Raw genomic sequence first — 20,000 nt, forward strand, 5'->3', positions numbered from 1 at the left:
ATCAGACCGAATTGAGAGAGCAGATAATTCATTCCACAAAGGAGAGGAGATGAGAAGGAGGGAGAGAGAGACATCCAGTCTACCTACAGAAGGAATACATGCAGTAAGATATATGGACTTTGATTCTCCTCTCAACCGGTTTCACTGAAATCAACCTCCATCACATCAGCCTCCTTCATGGACACAACAGGGTGTTTAGAAAATCCATAGGGTTGCATTTCTTCAGGGGTGAAAGTGCTGCTGTGGCATAATGATAAGAGAGGAGGAGAGGAGAGGAGAGGAGAGGAGAGGAGAGGAGAGGAGAGGAGAGGAGAGGAGAGGAGAGGAGAGGAAGAGAAGAGAGGAGAGGAGAAAATAAAGGAAAAGAAAAGAGGGCCCTAGGCAGCATGAAGGGGCATCCATCACTCAGATTTACCATATGTCATATCCGGAAGGAGGATGTGATCCAATATTCTATATAAAACAAACATGGATGCTGACACCGCCAGGCAAACACATCTGTGGTGCCATCTACATGTAAATCATACACTTAGGCTTAGATATGTGTGTGTGTGTGTGTGTGTGTGTGTGTGTGTGTGTGCACCCTCCCGATTTTCCCAGGAGATGATTTTCATGTCCCTCTCCCGGTGTTCACCCGTGGTGACATTTCTCCAGATTCTCTCACATATTTTGATCAAATTTCCAAATCTTCTCATTTACTATATTTGTTAAAAATAGTATCACTGCTGTTTCCGAATGGTCAACAAAATACATTACACCAAAAATGTATCCCAGTGTCTGTCATTATTAGTTCATAGGTGGCTGGAGCCAAACCTGTAAATACCACAAAAAATAAATGGACAGTTGGAAGACAAAGAAATACACCTGCACGTTTCAGTCATCGTGGAAGGGTGTCACGTTTTTACAAGAAATTAAAAGATGCAGGAGCAAGGAGTTTTTGTACTATATTTTCATTGTTTTATACATCAAAAGTCACTAGAATGCACAAAATAAGCTCTCTGAATCTCATTTTCTGGTTGAAGACCCCCACACCCCCCGCTTTGTTTTTGAAAATGCCCCTATTTCTGGACTCTCAAGGTTGGCAATTATGGTGTGTGTGCGTGTGTGTGTGTGCGTGTGTGTGTGTGTGTGTGTGTGTGTGTGTGTGCAATTTATATGCATATGCTGTGATTAGCTCACCCCACCTTTAGGTGCATTGGGTATGGAACCATGCAATGAGATTAAAGCGCTGTGCGTGCCGAGCAGGAGAGCAGACACGGGGCATATGGCAATCAAGGCCACTGGCCCTATACTAATGCAGTTCATTAGAAAGCTGCTGATGCACTATTTTGCCTTTAGCAAGGTATTTCTAATGAACCATATGTTGTTTAAGCATAATGTGATGACATTAAACAATTTAGCAGAGTAAAATGTGGCTATGATGAGTATAATGAGCACAGACCTATTATATCTGAAAAATGGGGAATGGTTGAAGGCAGCCTGAGGTGGCTGTAGCTTTGTGTAATCTACAGGTAAAGAGTGTTGTTCTAGTGTGAAATATGCACCATTTGAGAAGAGTGACACCTAATCTTACAAAATGATTGCTAGCACAACACAACAGATAATTATGGTACTTTAGCGACCTTAAGTCCCTGTTTGACAAAATGATGGCACCTTAACAGACTGCCTCCTCTATGTTTCAGTGACACTGAAAGATGAACTTCAGGTAATGATTTTGTTCCTGAATGGATATATTGAGTTTGGGAGATTTTCGCGGTGTTTTTTTCACCTCTGTTATTCCCACTAGTCGCCGCTTGCTGACTGCTCTGAATGATTAGCAAGGAAAAAGTAAAAACAGCCAGATAATTTGGTGACATGCATCATGCAATTGCAGTGTGACAGTGTACTCCCACGCTGAGCTTACAGTGCTGCCGTCGCCCACACACACACACACACACACACACACACACACACACACACACACACACACACGCAGGCCAGTTGTCTACTGAGATGAAGACAGCCACTCTGAATCAATGCTGCAGATCCTTAAGAGTCCTGAAGCATAGACAACACACGATGGTAACTGTGCTAAACAGCTTTGGTAACACAAAGAGCAGAGGTCTTCAGAGAGCTGCTAAAAAGAAGGTACCATTTAAATCTCATGATGGTTTTCAAATCAAACTGAATTTGATGCTCAGTCTCTTCCTTTCCCTATCACTCTTGTGCTCTCTCTCTCTCTCTCTCTCTCTCTCTCTCTCTCTCTCTCTCTCTTCAGAGTCTATTTTTTTTTTCTCTTTGGACATCAAATTAATTTGCTTCAGGCTAAATTTAGAGGTATTTAATCAGGCAGTTTGAGTTCAGAAGGCTGACCGCTTAAATCGAATGTGGACGCTAAATTCCACTCGCGTCCAGCTAATACCAAGTGAGTAGCTACACCTGACTCTCACAGACAAAACAGAATGAGTCCAGCGTATTTAGAATTATCAAAATTGATCAAAATTTCCCACTTGATGCACATTAACACACATTTGTGAATTTTGGAGCGAATATGACAAAAATTGTAATAGAGAAGTCCTGGAAAGCACCAACAGGCCACCTGACATCGCTTTATATCAGGTACAAGCATCTTTCTCCATTCCTTCCCTGTGTATCCGATATGAAGATATCCATTTTGGGAAAAAAAAGCATTACCTTATGTTCATTATTCAATATCTTGAATATAGATGATTCAGTCAGTAACCGGTCTGTTATCATTTTGTCAGTCAACAACATACCTTGCCTAAAATACTTTAAAAGGTATCATTTGTTTTAATTTTGTGCTGTAAATTCTTTTATATGTGTAGATGTCACTCATTTAAAATATTGGACATCACATTTTGGAACAAGACACTTCATATTATCCCGGTTTCTGAATTGTTCTTGCGCACACACACACACACACACACACACACACACACACACACACACACACACACACACGTGCACACTGAATTCAACAACCTCAATATCCTTACTTTGCTACTGTTGCTCCAATTAGCTGTACACACAAAGGGGGATGATTCACTGGTAACCCACAAATAGACACGGCTGGATAGCCAAACTTTACCCCACTTTGCCTCCTCGTCCCTCTCTGCTGCTCTATTTTTACGAGGATTCAACGAGTGGTGTGATTGCCCTGACAGCGCAAGATGCCACGCTGACAGGGTCAAGGTGCGCCCTGCCTCAGTGACTCAGACAGCTCTAATGAAGTGAGAGGAAAAGGTGACCATGGCCACTGGGATATCACACACCAACACACACACACACACACACAGATCTTAATACAGTTATGTCACCATGCAAGATTCTCAACATAGATCAATCTTAGTTCATGGTGGCCTGTAGTTCACACAGTCTACTATTAACCAGTTTATATATAGAACCAAAACCTGGCAAAGGGCATTTGGGACACAGTGTCTAATGGCAAAGGGAATAGTAGTTTGAAAAGTTATTACACATTCATTTTTGCATTTATGTTTTAGGCGTTTAGCTGACGCTCTTATTCAGACAACAACAAAAATGTATCTGAAATAGCAAAGGAGGCTAAAGGATAAATTCAGTAGGTTTATTCTGTGTTTCACTCACTAAGCCTGCATGTTATGTTGCTGAGAGCATTGTTCTCTGTTTCATGATAGGTGTTATGTTTTGAACAGTGCGTCTCCAGTTTCAGTGTTCCTGCTGTTAGCAAAAGTGCCTTTTGTGCTACAGTGGTCACAATGTTGGCACAATGTCAACTTCTCAGGAATTAAGAAAGAAAAGCATTTTTAGATTGACGGCCATTCAATTTTGTACAGTTCACACAATTTTAAACAGGAAACAGACAAACAATTTGTGCTTCAACTGATGCAACAGGCTGGCAGATCAACACCTGATGATTCTAGATTATCTAGTCTTGAGGTATGACAACACTGCTATGGAGTATTAGCAGGCACATACGCTGCAAAAAATGTCCATCTTAACAAATCACTTAACCTTGTATTATCTTATTTTTTCTTAAATCACTGAAAATTTGTATCATTTAATGTACCTCCAATGAAACTCCACTTCTTTTCAAGTTTCTTTTTTCTTTTTCTTTCAAGTGATATCTTGAAATAAGAGGAGTGATCTGCCTTATTTTAAGATATTGTCAAATTCTTCAAGCAAATGAAATTGTCAGATTGTTTCAAGAACCCAAGATTAAGTGACTTGTTAAACTGATCATTTTTTGCAGTGTAAAGCCTGAACATGACACAGCAGAGGTAATTAGGGCCGCTTCTAATTTGTTGGCAGCCGTTAGGTCGCCAGGAGAGACAGAGGAAATGTAATAAAATCATGGGGCATGAAATGAAGATTGCCACATTATCAACGCTGAGAAACCACCCACACATCCTGCTGCTGCTACAACAGTGTCACATCCCTGCTGACTGGCTCAGAGCAAAAGGCGGTGCAGCACTCACAGTGTGAATCAATGCAAGGTTTTTCTTTCTTTTATAGTTTATTGTTATGGCATTTCTGCAGTATACAGTAGAGAGAGAGAAAGAGAGACAGCAATGAAGAAAAAGGGGATGGTGGCGAAATGCAACAAAGGTCATGAGTGGGATTTGAACCTGTGGTATTGGGAGTGCATGTGGTGCGCTCCAGTCCCCCAAGCCGCCAGGAGAAAGGAATGAGACACATGATGCTTGCTGTGTTTAGGCCCACTCAGAAGCAATTAACTAGCAAGAAACTATACTGTCTGACAGTGAATACTTAAACAATATCATAAAAATTAAATGAATATCCAATTTTCACCAACTAAATTAGTTCACCAATCTGTTATAATTACGAAGCAGCAATAAAGAAAGTTTTTTTTTTTTGATGGGGGTGGGGGGCTGTTAGTGGCAAATTGTGAAGGAAAAGACAGCAAATGACAGAATGATTCAGAAGGATAATGCTCCTTTTTGCCTCCATGGATAGTTTCAACTTCTGAATATGTATTCCCCAACATGATCTGGCCTCCAATGTTCTTGGGTTGATAGTACATATCAGTGACATCCACTGTGTGGCTTATAGACTAAAGAAGACACTGAAGACACTGATGGGGGGGGGGGTATTCCCTAAAGTCAAAAGCACCACTCTGCAATGGATGACAACATTATCAGAATTAGCATAAGCTGGAATCATTCTTCATTTGCACTCCCCTCCCTTTTCCTCCACTACTCTCTGTTCATGATTAAAACATCAAGAAGGCTTGTCATCTCAGTTTGGTGACATGCTCTCCCTCCCCGGCTCTCTGATCAGGCATAATGACTTCACAGGAGATGGATTTTATAATGTAGCGGAGATACAAAATGTACCAGGCCTTGATTTGGGCCTGTTCACTTCCTTATTGTCGCCACTCCCTTCTCCTTCCCTCCAGACACAGAATAACATGGCAGACAGCGGTGCTTCGTTCCACTACATCAGCGGCTGCTGGGCGAGCACAGGATCCCGGGACATGGCCTCCCCCGAGGGAGGGGGGAGGGATGAGGAAAGTAGGGGCGGGGGGATGGATGGTAGGAAGGAAGCAGGGGGAGGAGGGAAGAAGAAAGGGCAGGATGGGAATAAGAGGGAGGATGGGGAGAAGCGCTCTCCATTCTCTGATGCACCATTAGGGAAGAATATCCCAGCATTCCCCCTCGGGGCAGAGGTAACACAGTCATCAATCTGCAAGGTTAACACTGGGTTACGGGAAAGTATATAATCCACAGAATGGAGCCGTCGCCTGGATGCTATTCTGGTTCCATGATGCAACGGCAGCACCCTTCCCCTCCAGCCTCTTCACCAAGAGCACATCTACATTAGTACAGCAAGGTTCGTGTACTGCAGTTATATTAATGCCTACATGACAGGCATACACACTTGACTGCATTCATATAAATACACCTATATACACATGCATGCACATGCATATACACACACACACACATGCCTATAGGGTGATGTTCCACTGGAAGAGGGGAAGTGAGTCAAGGAGGCTTCAGCAGACCGAGAGATGAGTGTAAGGAAGGTGTCAACAAGGTGCTAAAACCCTTGTGAAGCCGTTCGAAGACACTGAGAAAAAACACTCTGAAAGTCTCAACATTGCTGAGAACAATGGCCACGCATGTAGCAGAACCTCAAGAGTAGCAATCAAGCCAATGAAACAGCCCCAATCTAGGCCTCTTCCACCTGAACAGGATGTGTGCACGTCTTCTAAGTGGCCTTGTGAAATCTGTCCTACTTGGGTGCAAAAACACTCCTCATCAACGCATGTGAAGTCAGCCTCGCCACTGTAGATACACCGAAAGTTAAAAAAGAGGAAGGGAGAGAGAGAGAGAGACAATGTAAGAAAGAGAGAGAGAAAGACCGTCTGAAAGCGAGAGAGATACAGAGAGACACCTGGGCGGATGATAGGTAGGAGGAAACATGCAAAGATACGGTGATGAAAGGCCACACAAAGGCAGGAATAAAAATAACTGGTAGGGAGAAAGAGATGACTTTGAGCGGGAGGAGAGAAAAAGGAAGAAATGTGAAAAGTGAAATACTGACAGTAACACTGAGAGAGAGAGAAAGAAATTCTCAGGTCACAGCAGCGTGGGTCTGTAATGTTTAGGATAATGAGCCAGAAAAAGCTACAGGAGATGTTTTAGGGAAGGGAGACGAGGAGGAGGAGGGAGGAGGGAGGAGGGAGGAGAAGGAAAGGTGGTTCAGCTGGTGGCTCACATTACGGTGCCAGTTGGCTGCTCTCTCACCTGGGAGATGGAAAGAGGAAGAAGGGGGGGGGAGAGGTGGTTAGGGAAAAGAAGAAGGGAGATAAATGTGCAGAAAGGGAGCTTAATAGGGGGAAAAATGAAAGGGGGAAGAGGGAGGGAGAGGAAGAAGGGGAGAGGTAGAAGAAGCGATGAATAAATTAGGGTAGGAGAGAGAAAAAGTGCGTGTGTGTGTGTGTGTGTGTGTGTGTGGAGGAGAGAGGGGAGGATGAGACAGAGGGGTGTGAGGTTGAGGAGGAGACATGACTGAGTGGGGAAATGGAGAGAAACAAGTGAAATGAGAGTGGGACATGGGTGGATGAAGAAGAAGAACAGAAGAGGGAAGAAAAGCAAGGGGATAGGATGAATAGATATGGATTTTGAAGCAAGCAGCAAAGATACTGCAAAGGATGGACGGAAGATCTTGCACATGAGCACATCTACATACAACAGCTTGAGAAATAAAAAAAGTCACTTGCCAAATAATATTTAACGGATCAATAATAATGGATAATGGATAATTGACATTGACTGTAGAGCTGCTCACCTCAACAATATTAACTTTGACAGCTAATTAGATAGTTAGCTAATAAATAGCATCAGAGATTGTCAAACTGTGTGCATGCAAAAGGGGAGCAAGAGCAAGGTAAAGCTGTTTTTCACTAAATTAGATTACTAAGAAAGTAGATATGGTCTGACAGTGAAATCAAATAAGCCTATTGCATGAAAGGAAGACACTGGACCAAATCTTTGACACTTCAATTGACTCTCAAGTTAAAACAAAAGCAGTCTTGTCCGCAAGAAGCCAGAAGAATCAGATGCCTGTGTTTTCAAATGCACCAATTACTGCTGGAGCGTCAAACTGCCTTGATGCATCGCTCCAAACTTGGTTCAGTTTTGGGAGCGTCAACAGAGGACGAGCACGACTGTTTTCATGGCTTCAGGAGCCGCAATGCAAAAGGGAAAAGGTAAAATAATTATATTTTTCCAGAGGGCGATATTCTCTACTTCCTAATTATCTGGATAGGCATGTCTGTGCTATAATGCATAATTTTTGATAAATGTCTAATTTGCAGTCATATTAGTTTTGGGATCTTATTAATTAACACCCACTGGCAGTTCAACAAGTCGGCTAGTTTGCAAAGTTTTATCAAACTGGTCTTAAACGGATGGAAGAAGAATCCTGACGTGCCTGTAAAGTTAGCCTCAGCTTCTCGGCAGGCATTCAGGCAATCAGGCCATTGGGATTCTCTCTCCATAATTTTTTGACACCAGTGATTGGTGTCAGACTTGAGCTTGATCGAATTCACAAAGTAGACGACTTGATGAGCAGCCAATGTATAAAATAACGAGAACAGCAAGACTATATACCAGGTCAGAAATTATGCCACAGTATGCAAATCCGAGTGCCTTGGTGTTGACGCTTCAAATCTCCTGCCTTCAGTGCACCATAGAAGTGGCAAACAAGGTGCATCAAATCATGTGCTTCAAATCCACTGCGTTTGGGCCTTTAGGGCATTTAACCTGTTAAACTCCCCCACTCTCCCCTCGTCTCCCTTTCCTAGTCAGTTTCCCTAATTAATCAGCTACCTTTTTGCACCAGTGCAAGATGGACACACTGGCAGCAGCCTTTCTTGTTTTGTTTTTGTTTGGTTTTTTTGTCTTTAGATGGATATTTTGTGTAGTATTTTCTCTTTTGGGAAAGCAGGTTCTGGTTGTCCTGTTTGTATGGCTCATGTGTGGTTAGGTTTCATCCTGCTCTTATCTTTTGGTAGTTGAGGGTGAGGCTCTGGGTCAGACAGCTCATTGTGTGGTTGGCCCAGACGCTTTCCCATTCTTTTGTTCTGCTTGGCTGGACTTCCCTCTCCCTTCAGGAATTCTTGTTTTTGTTTTTGTGTTCTGGGATTAAGTGTTTGTAAGAGCCACCACCTTGCTTTTGGCAGCCCTGCCAAGCCGAAGACTGGGTGCTGGCATTTTGATAACACAAATGTTTGGGTTGGAGACAGAGGGAGAGAAAAACTGTGCTTCGACCTGCATATTGACAGTTGGAAGCACTGATACTGATTCATATACAGTGTAGTATTCTGTGCACGCATGTATAAATACACACACACTAACACTGTGGACAGGTACACTGTGTCCAAAGCGCCATTGCTGCTCCCTTACCATCCAAGCAGAACCCAAACTGACACTTTGACACCCTGCAGTGGGCCTCTGCTCACCTATTCTGCAGCTCTCTTTCTCTCTGCTTCATGACGCTGGCTGATATACACAGAGACTGGAGAGATATGAAGGATGAGATAGCCTAAAGGTTGGCGGGTTTGGGACTAGAAGGTCACCTGTTTGAATCTATGGACCAGCAGTGAATGAGTGACAGTCTCCCCTCCATCAACAGCTACCTTCAAGGTACCTTTCAGCAAGGAAGCTAACCCCCAAACGCCCCAGTGGAGCTGCTCAGTGGGCAACAGTACAATGTTGTGGTTGTTCTTGGCAGCTCCCAGGTGTGACTGTGTGCATCTGTATGAATGTTAAGCATGTTGGTGCTGGAAAAAGAACATGTGTGCTCAACAAAACCCTTCTGTGCATAAATAATTGTTTTGTTTTGTTTTTAAATGTTTTTAAATGTGTGAAATGTGTGTGTGTGTGTGTGTGTGTGTGTGTGTACGGGGACGTGAGTGTATTTGCGTGTGTGTGTCTCAGTATGTTGATAAAGAACAAGCGGAAAGGGACAGACAAAGAGAGGAACAAAGAGAGTGAGTGGCAGCAACAAACGGAGCTAAAGAGAAGCAAATAAAATCAGAATCACTGTCTTCATGATTTGAACAGAGTTTTCAGTAGGTAGACTCACGTTGTAGAGGATGTCCACCCATCCCTCCATGGTGATGCACTGGAACACAGTGAGCACAGCAAACAGGATGTTGTCGAAGTTGGTGATACCAAAGTTGGGTCCGGTCCAGTACTCGGTGCAATTCGTCCCGTTGGGACAGGTCCTGGCTGGAGACTCCTGTCCACAAGGCCAGTCGGCCGCTCTCTCACCTGAAAAGAAAGAGATAGAGAAAGGCAGCAAATGACATAAAGTTTTGATATACATTTTGCAGTTGTCAGGTGAACTGAAGGATTATTATGGTCTTCTAAGGATTGAGAATTGTTTATGACCCTTGGGTCCATCAAACTCATTCACACCCTATAGTACATTACAAAACTGCATGATCAGATATAAAAGTTAAGCTGCTTTGTTGATTCGTGAGAAGCTGACATTTTGGACAGATGAGGTTTTCACCTGACAGCAGCAATTATGTTTCACTCACCAGCCAACGGCCAAAAGACACCAATAACTTTGTGATCTGTGTCCACTGTAGAAAAAAGTTCACTTTAGTCAGCAGCAGGGTGTTAAAATGGGAGATGCACTGTTTGAAATATAACCTGTCATGGAAGAGAGAAAAATGTTCTCTGCGACGATCACACAGGTGTAGTGAGTGTCACATTGTTGACTGAACTTTTCCTTTACAAGAGAATTTAATAACATCCAAAGTGAGAAATAAAATAAAAATACCTCTGTCTGAAAAGACCCTTGGGCCCATGAAACCCATTCAAAACCCATTGTATATTTCAAAAACTAAGGTCATCATTTTAAAAATAGAGATGTTTTTCATAATTCATGAGAAGGTGAAATTTGGAGATACAATGTGTTGGACCAACCTTCCTTCCCCTGCCTTCTGCCCAATGCATGCTGGGAAAGGCTCCACCATGAATAGAAATAAGCGTGTATGGAAAACGCATAAAGCAAAAAAAGAATGAATGAGTGAATGTGTTCACCCAACAGCCGTGATATACTGTTGGTATTTTTAGTTTTTTGCATCTTCATTGCCACATGTAAGATAAATAAAAATGGAATTTAATCCGAATTAATTACAGAGGGGGAGGCAATTAGATAAAAACAAAAACGACAGCGGGGAGGAGAGGAAGAGAGAAAGAAAGGAAATGTGTGAAGATAAGAGAATGGGGGTGGAGGGAGAAAAAAAGGAGTGATTAGTCAGGGAAGAGAAAGATGATCAGAGAGAGAGAGAGATGAGTGGAGGAAGAGAGAGAGGAAGAAAGAAAGAAGGGAAAGAAAGAGAGGGAGAAAAAGGAGGGTGGGGGAGGCAAGGGACAATGAGAGAGAATGGTACTGCAGGGGAGACGGGGGGGGGTGAACAGATAGAGGGAGAAAAAAGGATGTGGGGGTGAAAGAAGAGAAGGAGAGAGATTGAGAGTGAGGGAAGAGATGGGGAGTAAGAAAGAAAAAAGACAGAAATAGGGAAAAATAAGTGAGAAAGAGAGAGGAGATGAAGATCAGAGACAGGGGAATAGATGCGTTATAGTAAGAGTATAAATTGTACTTTGGGGATAGCAGGATGGCCTCGTGGTTAGAGAGGTCGTCCACCAATCAGAGGGCTCGGGTATCCTCACACATGACATTTAACCCCTCCCCCTCTGCTCCACCACTGCACTAGCTGGCTGACCAAAAGTACACAAAAATTAAAACCAAACCTGTCTCCTCCCCTTCATCTACATCATCACCTGCCTGAAGTAGCTTTAATACATGAAATCATTGAGGAATCATAGTTTTCATCTACATTACCCAGCATTGTTTGCAAAATCTTGTACTACTCAAACTGTCTGCACAGTCTGACTGCAATGTTTTTGTACGCTTAGCCTCAGGAATGATACCAATGTTTCATAATGCTCATGATTTATGTGATTCATTTGAGACCTTGACTTAAGTGATGCTCATTGGTTTTTACACGCACCGATTCCAATCCTGAAGTTATGCGCACAGATATGCAGCCTCCTACAGGATGCTGAAGATTTGTCTCCGAACAGTTCAAATGGTGCTGAAAGCAATTTGACAACTCTCCACAACTAAGTAATCAAGATGTGTCCTGTGTGCTCTATGTGCCGGAGTTTTATTGGATTATCAAAGGAGATGACAGTGCCAGGTGCACAGAGGGTGCCAGGGATTTGTTTAAATGTGCTGAGTTTTTAGCAGATGCCCTGTGCATCCAGCGTTTCATAATGGATAGGGCCTTGAAAACTGAGCTGTGCCAACTTTTAATGATAATATGCTGAGCCAGATTGCACAGCCAACATCCCTCCGGTGTCGCTCCAGGTAAAATGTGTCCTTTCCATCCTAGTGACAGGTGCTGTGTCAGCCGGACAGGGCGTCCAGGGATGTTGGGCGAATATCTCAGGTCTCTGTCTTACACTGCTGGGTACAGTTCACAAAAGAAAATATACAACATCATAGGTGCCATCAACTGTAAACATGCTTCCACCAGGGCTTCGAGTGCATAACATCAAATTTATAGGAATAGCAGAAGACAGCACTCCATGAATATTTGATTGGTGTCTCATGCAGACATCATGGCCATAACAAGTATTTACACAAAGTTTCAATGCAATGAGCAATGCTACTGGAGACTAGCATGTTAGTGAGATGAGTAGAAAGCAGCTGCCATTTAGAAATGTATCTCTTAGTATAAAGCTTATTTTTTGATATAAAATATGATTTCACTGATTTGTTATAAGCAAAGCTGTGGAACGGCTTAAATCATTTCACATTTTGTATAGTTTATGTTTTTATTTAATTAATGTCCCAAGGGCAAGTTGACAACTCAATCCTTTTATGCAGTCATCCTAAACAAATCTGAATTAAAGGTGCATGGCATTTAAAGCCAAAACCTAAGCAGAAAGACATGAAAAGGAGAAGCAGCCATGGACCAATTTTCCACCGTACTGATGGGAAGGACAAAGAAGAAGAACAAGCTTTTGAATAAGCCCATGCACAAGTGAAGGCACACCCAAAATCCTCAGTGCGCGGTGCATTGAATAGTCCAAGTCTGAATAGCAACAGCTCAAATGTGCATTTATTAATCTGCGGAAGACCTGCGTAACTGAATAGAGTGTGAATAAAGTTTTTTATTTTATTCTTTTATTTTGATTCCGACTCACATGGTGATTCAAGCAAAACAGCGGGTGGTCCTGTTATCCTAACGTTATATTCTAATAGTAAAAACCCAAAGGTTATGAATACACACTTGCAAAAAACACAAACATGCAAACACACACACACACACACACACACAAGCTCCTTCTCACTTTATCCAGCATCACCTGCTAATGACTCACTCGCTCACTCATATTCTCTTGCTCATTCACACAGACACACATACATACACGCACACACACACACGATCACACGTACACACACACACACACACACACACACACACACACATACACACACAGACAGACAGACACACAAAAACAGCAGCCCTCAGCTAGAAAGTTGTTGCCAGTGCTGCTCGGCTTAATCAAATCCTGCTGTGTGTGTGTGACTAAAATAACTCAATAAAACACGTACTGTACATTAGCAGGCTGTCACAACTGCTCACACCACTACAAGCACCCTGACTGGGTTGAAACAAACACATGTGCGCGCACACACACACACACACACACACACACACACACACACACACACACGCACGCACACAGATAGATACACAGACTTTACAGATGGCCCAGCCAATAACCCTCAAGTCACGCCCTCACACTCTATCTGACACTAGCAGTGGGGCATTAAAGTCTTTTCATCATTTTCATCACAGCATTATACAACAGGGGTAATTTCAGCCAAGCAATCTGACTGGTCAAAGATGTTTTCCAACTGTGCTCGTAATTACTATAATGCGGTACTATAATAATAATACTATCATAATAATCTAGCTGTGATTTAGCAGAAATGGAATTGGTTGCTATGCTTTCTCCTGCTTTTCATTATCATGTGTTTACATTGTTTTGAAGAAGCTGCATCCTCACCTATCCACAAAGCAAAGAACACCCTGACAGGAATTACTGCTGCAATATACTCACCACTACACAGCAGGAGAAACAGAGAAACGGTGAATTGCAACCTCATTAACACATTATGAGGTGGCATTCGAGGGCCGAGCACATAAGCAGCACTATTAAGTTACAGCAGCAGAAGCTATCGATCAAAACCCGAACACTGCGAAAATACCATTTATCAAAATCAAGATGTGAAAAATGGCTGTCAAAAGTGTCGCCGTGCAGTTGTTTATAACACTGGGTTAGGCGCACTCAGTCCCTACCGCCGCTGTTAGTAAATGTGTGGTTTTACGTAAGCCACACACACACACACACACACAGTGAATTGTACTACCGTTACAAATATAAATTCATGACAATGGTGACAACTTGCATGTGTACATATGCTTTTAACTTTTGAGATATTTATTTATGCCCACACCAAAATGCGATTTATGTCCGTATCCATAAGAAATACACAAACACAGACAAAAACAATCAGAAGCTTTGCGAGACTGGGCATGAACTCAGCTGATAATCACTCTGTCGCCACACAAACACACGCCGCGGCCAAGCTGTTGTTCTCACCAGTGTCGCTTTTGAAGCAGGTGGTGTGGAATTTGCCCATGTAGAACTCCACTCCTATGATGGCAAACATGACAATGGCGAAGAACAGCAACAGGCCAATCTGGAGCAGAGGGACCATGGCTTTCATTATGGACTTCAACACCACCTGGAGACCTGAAAGATAGACAGAAATAGAGGGGGGGGGGGGGGGGGGACAGAGAGACAGAGAGGGGGGACAGAGAGACAGAGAGGGAGAGAGCGGGAAACCGAGAGAGAGAGAGAAAGAGAGAGAGTGACAGAGAGAGAAAGAGACACTGACATCAATGAACTTATTAAATTGTCTAAACTAAGAAGCATCCAGATTCCATTGATTGACCTTTCCTGCAGAGAAAATGCATTTCAGTTGACAATCTACATTTTGGGTATATTCCCGAATATTCTTAAAAGTGATCTAATCCATCATAAATCAAACTAAACACGTCAAACTTCTGCTTAACGTGTGTAGACTATTTACCCTAATACATCAGTGGTAAATCAATTTTGATAGCATTGGTATAATAGCTGCAGAAAAATGAGACCATCATGGTGAAAATTGGTTAATTCTATGTGTTGCTCTCTATGTGGTTATTCTATGTGTCCCGGGGCACGATTTGGCACAAAATGTGCAGGACTGACTTACGACACAAAGATAGAGCCTCAACCAAAACAGAAATATGACTCACTTTGGATTGCTCTACTTGTTTGTACAGAAACACACAACATACACAGACAAGTCCAGATGCTGTACAGTCCTGCAGCGCCTAGCTAGGTGTGCAGCATCAACTGTTGCTGTAGTTGAAGTTACTGCAGTCCTGGAATAATGAGGATAACCACATCATTCACCAATGTGTTGTCAAGAAGAATAGATCCACTCTGCTATAATGCTATTCTAGTAGGTTGTCTGTCTGTCATTATCATAACATAGTAGCCTGTTAGTCAAAATGTTTTGTTAGCATTGCCAAAATGTAATAAATTCCAGACCTGTTACGCAAAAAATGCTTTGCTACTAAAATATTCACTGGCAAAAAAATTAAAATTGTCACACATAGATTGACACCGCAGTTGTAAAACTATACCTAACACAGGCTACCGACTCAAAATCCAACATTTAGCTGTCACACCCTGACAGTCTAAAGTCTACATCAAAAACACAGTGGTCACCCAGCAGCGCAAAGGTCATTAGCAGGGTGACAGCAGTGGGTGAACTATGTGTTGGGGCCCAAAACAAGCTGCTAATCTGTTTGTGTGTTAGGGGGATCTACCATATCCTTGTTATAATTTTACTGGGGCTCAGAATTGCCAATAAATCATATACAGCTTTTGTTTGTTTTTATTTATGTGCCATTTTCATTGGTGTCTAAACAGAAGAAGGTTGTATGGAATCTGACTTCATCCCCGTTTAGAAATTGATGAGATGATCAGACCTAAAGAGTTAAAAGTCTGACATTCTGTCTTAACTGTAAACACAACTTAAGGCCTAAATGAAAGGTTTAATTCCAAATTACGGTACTGTTTAAAGGATAGCAAGCAATGAAAACACTTTTATAGACTGGATCCTCAATAATTTAGAGGTATTGAATGCTAAAACTTTACTGATGTTTTATGTAAACCACTTTGGATATAAAGCCTTCCGGAAATCATAATATCCTCAGATGTTGTCGGTGACTTACTGGGGATTCCTGACACCAGTTTGAGCGGCCTCAGCACTCTCACCGCCCGCAGTGTTCGCAGGTCAAAGTCCGAACCCACCTTGGCCAGGATTCTGTATATAAACACACAGACATAAACAAGAGGTCAATTTTTTAAAAGGTGGGCAAAAAAGGTAATAAAGGAAATAACCAAAATGAAAAAAGAGAGTGTGCCTGAAATGCAGTATATTATTTTGCATTAGTATTGGATCGCACAATAATGAGATTACAAACCTTGGTACTTCTTCAAGGGATCTGAGAAAACCTCAATGCTCTGGGTTTTTTCTGAGATTCCTTGAAAATGTACCATGCTTTGTAAACAACCTTGTTATCATCTGTACTAAATATCCTGTTGCATATTACACTACCAGTCAAAAGTTTGGACACACCTCATTTTTCTTTATTTTTACTATTTTCCACATTTTAGACTAATAGTTTAAGACATCACAACTATGAAATAGCACAAATGGAATCATGCAGTGACCAAAAAAAGTGTTAAATAAATCAAAACTATCTTATATTTTAGATTCTTTAAAGCAGCCGCCCTTTGCCTTGATGGAAAGGCAAAAGGCTTTGGAAAGAAATTCATACATAGGATCAACTTCACTATTTATATTTGTCTAAGAAACACATTTCAAGCATTTAAGCAGAAGCCTTTAGATCAAAATGGCTTTAAGAGAATGAAAAACATGATACATTCAATCAGGTGTGTCCAGACTTTTGACATTATTCCCTTTGTTTCATTTTTGCTGCAGGTTGGTCAAAACACACCAGACTATAGCTTGGTCATGTGACTGATTACATCATGTGCCGTTTATGTCTGCTTTTACCTACTGGAGGAACGGCATGCTGTGGCAGGTCCTTGTGCATAAGTGTGTGTATGTATCTGTGTGTGTGAGTGTGTGTTTCCATGAGTGTGTGTATAAATGTATGTGTATATGTATGCGTGTCTATGTGTGTGTGTGTGTGTGTGTGTGTGTGTGTGTGCCAGACATCGAGCCACAGCTGGCAGCCCTCATTACAGGCTGTACACAGAGGGGGAGTCTAAGTGCTCTATGGAAACACACAGAAAAACATGCTCTAGGCTAGGGAGAGAGGGAGAGAGGAAGAGAGAGAGTGAAAAAGAGAGAGAAAGAGAAAGCGAGAGAGAGATGTACTTCATGCGGGAGAGAGAGGTGGACAAGACAGAGAGGAGGATGGATATGAAAATAAGGATTACTGTGAAAGACAGAGAAGGTAAGTGGGAGTAGAGTAGGAAGAGAAAAAAAAAAAAAACGTATGAAGAGGAATGGAATAAAACTGATCTGGAAGCAAGAGAGGGATTTACTGGATTCCAACACAAGCTCTATTTTAAAATTACTTATTTTCCCAGACCTTGGTTTTTGGAAATTGTACCTATGATGCATTTTTTTTTTTAACATTTATAGAATAACATTACTTATAACATCCCTAAAGGGCATTTTTTAACCTGCCAGTCAAGTGCTGTTGGCAGCACCAAAGCAGACAGAAAGAGCCCAAGGGTGCTGTAGTTGTTACACAGTGGGTACCACACATGATCTGACTGAAAAAATGTCCTCAAAGAAGTATACACACATTACAATAAAAAAAACAAGAGAAAACAAGAAAGATCGCTTATTGCTCCCTGGTTACCGGTTGGCATGGCAACCAATAAAGCACATCTTTGCTTTACGGGAATTATCATCACGGGTGGAATCAGATTGCTTGGATGAAACTGCCTGTTGTGTAATATGGAATAGATTATTTTATGCATATTTTATGCACAGTCTTTGGGGGTTGATCAAATTCTATGACAGTGATGGATTTCCAAATATTTTTTTTCATAATTTTCTCCTTACTTTTTCCATACTCTGCAAATTGTGAAAATTATTTATCATAGTTTTCTATCATTTCAAGCTCTAGATTTAAAAGACATAAGCAGTGAGAAAGAGATTGGGGCTGAGTGATGACTGAAAGATGATATAGTGTAGTACAACCCAATCTTAACACCACTCATTCAATACACACACACACACACACACACACACACACACATACATACATGCCTACTACAAAGAAGTAAATGTACAGTAAAAGATTGTTGTTTGTTGATTGTTAATGGTGCTGTCAGGTAGAAAGTATACTTTTTGTAATTTTCCTGCCTCTGCTTAGATTGATGGTTTACAGGTTGCGTTATGGATCAGACCTTTATGACCCTTTCAGCACCATCAGTGTACAGCAGGTTTCAACAGAACGACCACAGGCAGCTAACCAGCAGATGTGACCAGCCTGAGCCTCTAATGACCTGCCAAAAGAAACCAAATATCGACACACATTCATAGACAAAAACTCACGTGCATGCGCGCACACACACACACACACACACACACACACACACACACACACACACACGCGGATGCTCAAAGAATCACATTTCCCTTGAGATGTTGTTACTGTTGTTGTTATTGTTATGACTGTTTATGAGTTGGAATCAATTGGGCAGGAGAGTCCACCAATCACTGCATCAATAAAACAACAAATCAATGTGTAAGTGTGTGTGTGTGTGTGTGTGTCTAAAACAGAGGTACTTAGAGAGAGACAGAGAGAGAAAAAAGATAAAAAGGAATGATAAACAACAGTAATGCCACATTCCCCTATACCACACATATTGTCTACAGAATAATATTACAGTTGCTTTGGTCCAATTTTCCAGTGTTTATATGTATCAACTGTACTACTTCATTTGACACTGTTGGTTATATTTTGCATGCGATACGTGATTTAAAGCCCAAAATTAGGAGCGCTGAATTTTGCACAAAGAGCTTTGCACTTTGAAACTGAAAATTGAGTCAAAGCAATCGTAAAAAATGGCTAAGTGTTCTGTGTATGACGCTAATGGACAAAAGAGGAGCAAGCGAGAATATCTATTCACCATACATAAATCCACTGTGACCCGAAGAAACAGAATGAAAAGAGGATATAAAAAAACATGAATCATCCCTCTGTGCTGTTTTTATATCCGCCACAATCAATAACTCACTTTGTTCTGGTGTGTGTATGTGGCCACAGGTGCGTGTGTATGTGTGTGTGTACGTGCATGTGTGTGTGTGTATGGGAAGGGAGGGATGATTTGATGACCGTGCAGACAGACAGTCGGGCAGGGAGCAGGCTGAAGAAGAAGCTATGGGTTTTAATATCCCTTTATCATCGGCGCAATATATCCATGTGGGCGCCAGACACTGGCACAGGAAATATAGAGGGTGATGCTATCGGCCATCAGTCACTCGCAAACAAACACACACACACACACACACACACACACACACACACACACACAGTGGCATTTGCTTGCCACTTTTCTCTATGTTGTCACACGCAAGCATGGAAGTACGTGTGAGCGTCATCTGCTTATATGTCTTCACAGATGGACAGCTCACAGAAAACAACAAAGACAAACACAAAGACACTCACAAATTCACACACAGACACAGGCAGAGACACACATACAGACACACAAAGACACGCACAGATGCACACACACACACGTGTACAAATGCACACATAGATAACAAAGCGCACATTTGCTCTTGCGCTTCATCAAATATACTGTATCTCTCAATACTGTGATTGAACTTTTATCACTGGAATATAAATAGAACCGCGACCAAGTTAGCCTTGAAGAAACGGCAGCCATGCAGAATGGAGAGATGGAGAAGAAAAGGAGACAAAGAGTTAAGGCTGATTCATCGGTAGGAAAGAAAAATAACCGGTTCATACTTTTTGTTCTTTGTGGGGTAGATTTTCCAAAAAAAAAATGACAAGATGTGTGAGTTGGGTAATGACAGTTGTTCAGTCACTGGGAAATGGGCCTTCCTCCACACAGTAGGATGGATGAGCTTGCATAAACATGAATGGAAGCCTGAAGTGGGGCAGCGAACACAATGAGTGTGTGTGTGTTTGCCAGGAGTAAGGCGAGCAAGGTAGCAAAATGTTTGAGCACAGTACATCACAAAAACAAATCAAACCCATTAAACCGCAGACTTCACACCCCACCCACCCTCCACCCATAAACCACTTGAAGCATTAATTT

At 41.9% G+C, this 20,000-nt stretch overlaps 1 protein-coding gene across 1 annotated transcript in view; it reads right to left on the bottom strand.

Moving 5' to 3' along the window:
- cacna1bb (calcium channel, voltage-dependent, N type, alpha 1B subunit, b) overlaps window positions 1-20,000 on the bottom strand; it is a 177,019-nt gene that overhangs the window by 93,262 nt on the left and 63,757 nt on the right. The window contains exons 7-9 of the mRNA XM_078286375.1: window positions 15,896-15,987; window positions 14,208-14,360; window positions 9,598-9,785 (exon numbers count right to left, since the gene is read on the bottom strand). Coding sequence (XP_078142501.1) covers window positions 9,598-9,785; window positions 14,208-14,360; window positions 15,896-15,987 — 433 coding nt within the window. The remainder of the gene's footprint in view (window positions 1-9,597; window positions 9,786-14,207; window positions 14,361-15,895; window positions 15,988-20,000) is intronic.

This window comes from Centroberyx gerrardi, chromosome 2, assembly GCF_048128805.1.
Source record: "Centroberyx gerrardi isolate f3 chromosome 2, fCenGer3.hap1.cur.20231027, whole genome shotgun sequence".
NCBI classification, from domain to species: domain Eukaryota; kingdom Metazoa; phylum Chordata; class Actinopteri; order Beryciformes; family Berycidae; genus Centroberyx; species Centroberyx gerrardi.